At 44.7% G+C, this 3083-nt stretch overlaps 1 protein-coding gene across 1 annotated transcript in view; it reads left to right on the forward strand.

Annotated features, from left to right (window-relative positions):
* The first annotated feature begins 464 nt into the window (after positions 1 to 464).
* The window catches only part of LOC113806947 (uncharacterized), a 1375013-nt gene continuing 1372394 nt past the window's right edge, over positions 465 to 3083 (forward strand). Inside the window, exon 1 of the mRNA XM_070127282.1 lies at positions 465 to 1386. Coding sequence (XP_069983383.1) covers positions 878 to 1386 — 509 coding nt within the window. The 5' untranslated portion in view covers positions 465 to 877. The remainder of the gene's footprint in view (positions 1387 to 3083) is intronic.

Consider the following 3083-nt stretch of genomic DNA (forward strand, 5'->3'; position numbering starts at 1 on the left):
ATTTTTGTCAATTATGATACCATGATTATTTCTATTATCAATATCAGTCGCAATTTATCTATATGAATACAGTTACAGATGATAATGATGATAATGAAAGCAATAATGATGCTGAAATTGATGATTAATGCCATAGCTATAAGATGAAATACAAATAAAGATTATCATAAAGAGAAAGATGAGGTTCATAATGACAATTATGATGATGTGGAAATAGTTGATTATGATGGTAATGATGATGACGTCAATGATAACAATGAGAATTGCAGAAAATAAAGTTATTTTGGTATGAGAATGAGGAGGAGGAGGAGGATGACAGTAATGATGGTGATGGTCATATAAATAATGCTTAATAACTATAATAAAAAGAATGATAGGACCAGTAATGATTATTGTAATATATTGCGATTATTGTTATTAACATTATCAAGAAAATTGATGATAATGACCTAATTGAACGCATAATCAGCGCCGTGTTTTCTCTCCCTCAGGCCCCGCCAAGGTCCTCGCGCTGGGAGCCGAGGGCGCTGCTGCTCACGCCCACATCAGCCTCACGCCCATCTTGGACACCCGTCGCCCTCCCACGGACCATGAAGATTTCACCGCCCAGCCCGCGACGCACTTGTCTCCGCCCGCGACGCACTTGTCTCCGCCCACTCGCGCCCATGAAGCATTCACGCCTCCCGGTCGTACGTCAGGAGGCTCTGACGCGGCAGGGCCACTGGCGCCCACGCCCGCGCCGCAGCCCTTCCTCGCGGGTGGGCCTTCTCCCGCCCACGACCCGCAGCTGTGCCCGGGAGGAGTCTTATCGTGGGCGTGGAGCTTCGGTGATGACACGGGCCCCGACACCAAGACGGATTCGCGAAGGAGGGAGGAGATGGAGACGCATGAAGACGCCCGCGTGATGAAGGAGGGAGAAGATGAGAGGATGGCGGGAATAATAAAGACGGAAGGGAGGGAGAGCGGCGGAGGCAGAGACGGAAGAGGGAGACAAGGAGGGCTAATAACTGGTGCGAACGGAATCGACGAGGATCGGGGGGCGAGCGGAGACGCCGGAGCAAAGGCCTCCGCCGCCGCCCGGGAGGAGCTCAAGGAGCGCGAGAACATCGAGAAGGCGAAGGCGAAGGGAGCTCCTCCTGAGGCCGAGGATGACACCACCGCCTCCACCTCCACCACTGCCACCTCCTCCTCCACCTCCTCCTCCAACACCCACGGCCCCGACACCTCCTCTCCCGCCCCTTCGTCGACCACCGTCCACCACACTTACCATAAACCCGGGCTGTATAACTTTAGTGCCCAAGTTCTGTGCGACGGCCGCCCGCGCTGGAGGAAACCCGTTGCAGGAGCCTTCCTGGTGGCGGTGCCGATCCGGGGCGTGGAAATCAGGTCAGCGCGCCCTCGGCCCGTGCTTCCCGCGCCCTTTTTCGGGCTGCCGCTCCCTCGCGACGAGGGAAGGCGGGCTTCTTCCTCATTTCTGTTCTGTTGCATCTTATCATCTTATGAATAAATATATATATATATATATATATATATATATATATATATATATATATATATATATATATATATATATATATATATATGTACACACACACACACATACTCATATACATATGTGTGTATGTGTGTGTGTGCACATATATATATACATATATATATTATATATATATATATATATATATATATATATATATATATATATATATATATATATATATATATATAATATATATATATGTATATATATATATATATATATATATATATATATATATACATATATATATAAATATATATATTTGTGTGTGTATTTTTTTACTTATTAACTAATCAATTTATTTATTTATTCATATATTCACATGTTTATCTATCACTCTGTGTGTGCATTGTGCATGTCTGTGACAAGTCTGACCCTCGTCATTAAAGGCAGAAGCCCTCGGCCCCGCGTGCGCCCCCCTCCACCCCCCCCTCCCCCGGGCCGTCCACCTCCGGCGCCATCGCAGGGAAGTGCTCGTCACCCTCTTCTCTTTATTCGGAATTAGGAAATCCTTGCAAAAAACGAGGTCGGACTGGACTGGCATTATTTGCAACTGCTCCATGACACTTAGATATTGCTGCTGCATTATTCACGTCACATGATTTGCAACGTATGTAGACCGTGAAAGAAAGTTAGAAATGCTTAAGGCTTTCTTTGATCCGTGCATATTTTATTGCTAAATTGTTGCATGGATTGATCGAGGCTCCTTAACCCAGCCGGCGATGCATTATGAAGGGAAATGTGATCCCAGCAAGACGTGCAGCATAGAGCAACAATTAGACCCCGCATGTCAGTATGTCAGTTTAGCTCATGACTGATGTGATTATCATTTAAACTCAGCATGGCACTAATTCATGACTAACTTGAGCTTGGTTTGGACTTAGCATGCCAGTGGTTCATGCCAAACGTGGGTGTCATTTGGTCATGTCAGCAGCTCATGATAAACGTAGGCTTCATTTAGTCATGCCAGTGGTTCATGACAAACGTGGGTGTCATTTGGTCATGTCAGCAGCTCATGATAACCGTAGGCTTCATTTAGTCATGCCAGTGGTTCATGACAAACGTGGGCGTCATTTAGTCATGTCAATGGTTCATGACAAACGTGGGTGTCATTTGGTCATGTCAGCAGCTCATGACAAACGTAGGCCTCATTTAGTCATGTCAGTGGTTCATGATCGATGTTACGTTCACTGATTCCTTTCGCTGTGAACCCCGCTGAACGGAACCCTCGTGGCCGTGCTATCTCAGATCGGCGACCAGGTGTGTCCATGAATCATTTAAGAACAAGATAGAGATAGAAAAAATATATAACGATATATATATTTAAGTGTAAGAAATATTCGTTGTCTCCTCGCCACGCAGAGAAGAGAAAGGCGGACACGGTTTACTAATTTGCATATCATCATAATATTTTCAAGATATAATTATTATTTTCCTTTTTTTACTTCTTCTTAATCAGTATTTTTACATCCTCGACTCACTAGACAGAGAAAAAGAAATAAAAGAAATATCCACATAACAGTAATCTTGCAATGACGGGCGATTA

The sequence above is a fragment of the Penaeus vannamei genome, chromosome 11 (genome assembly GCF_042767895.1).
Source record: "Penaeus vannamei isolate JL-2024 chromosome 11, ASM4276789v1, whole genome shotgun sequence".
NCBI lineage: Eukaryota > Metazoa > Arthropoda > Malacostraca > Decapoda > Penaeidae > Penaeus > Penaeus vannamei.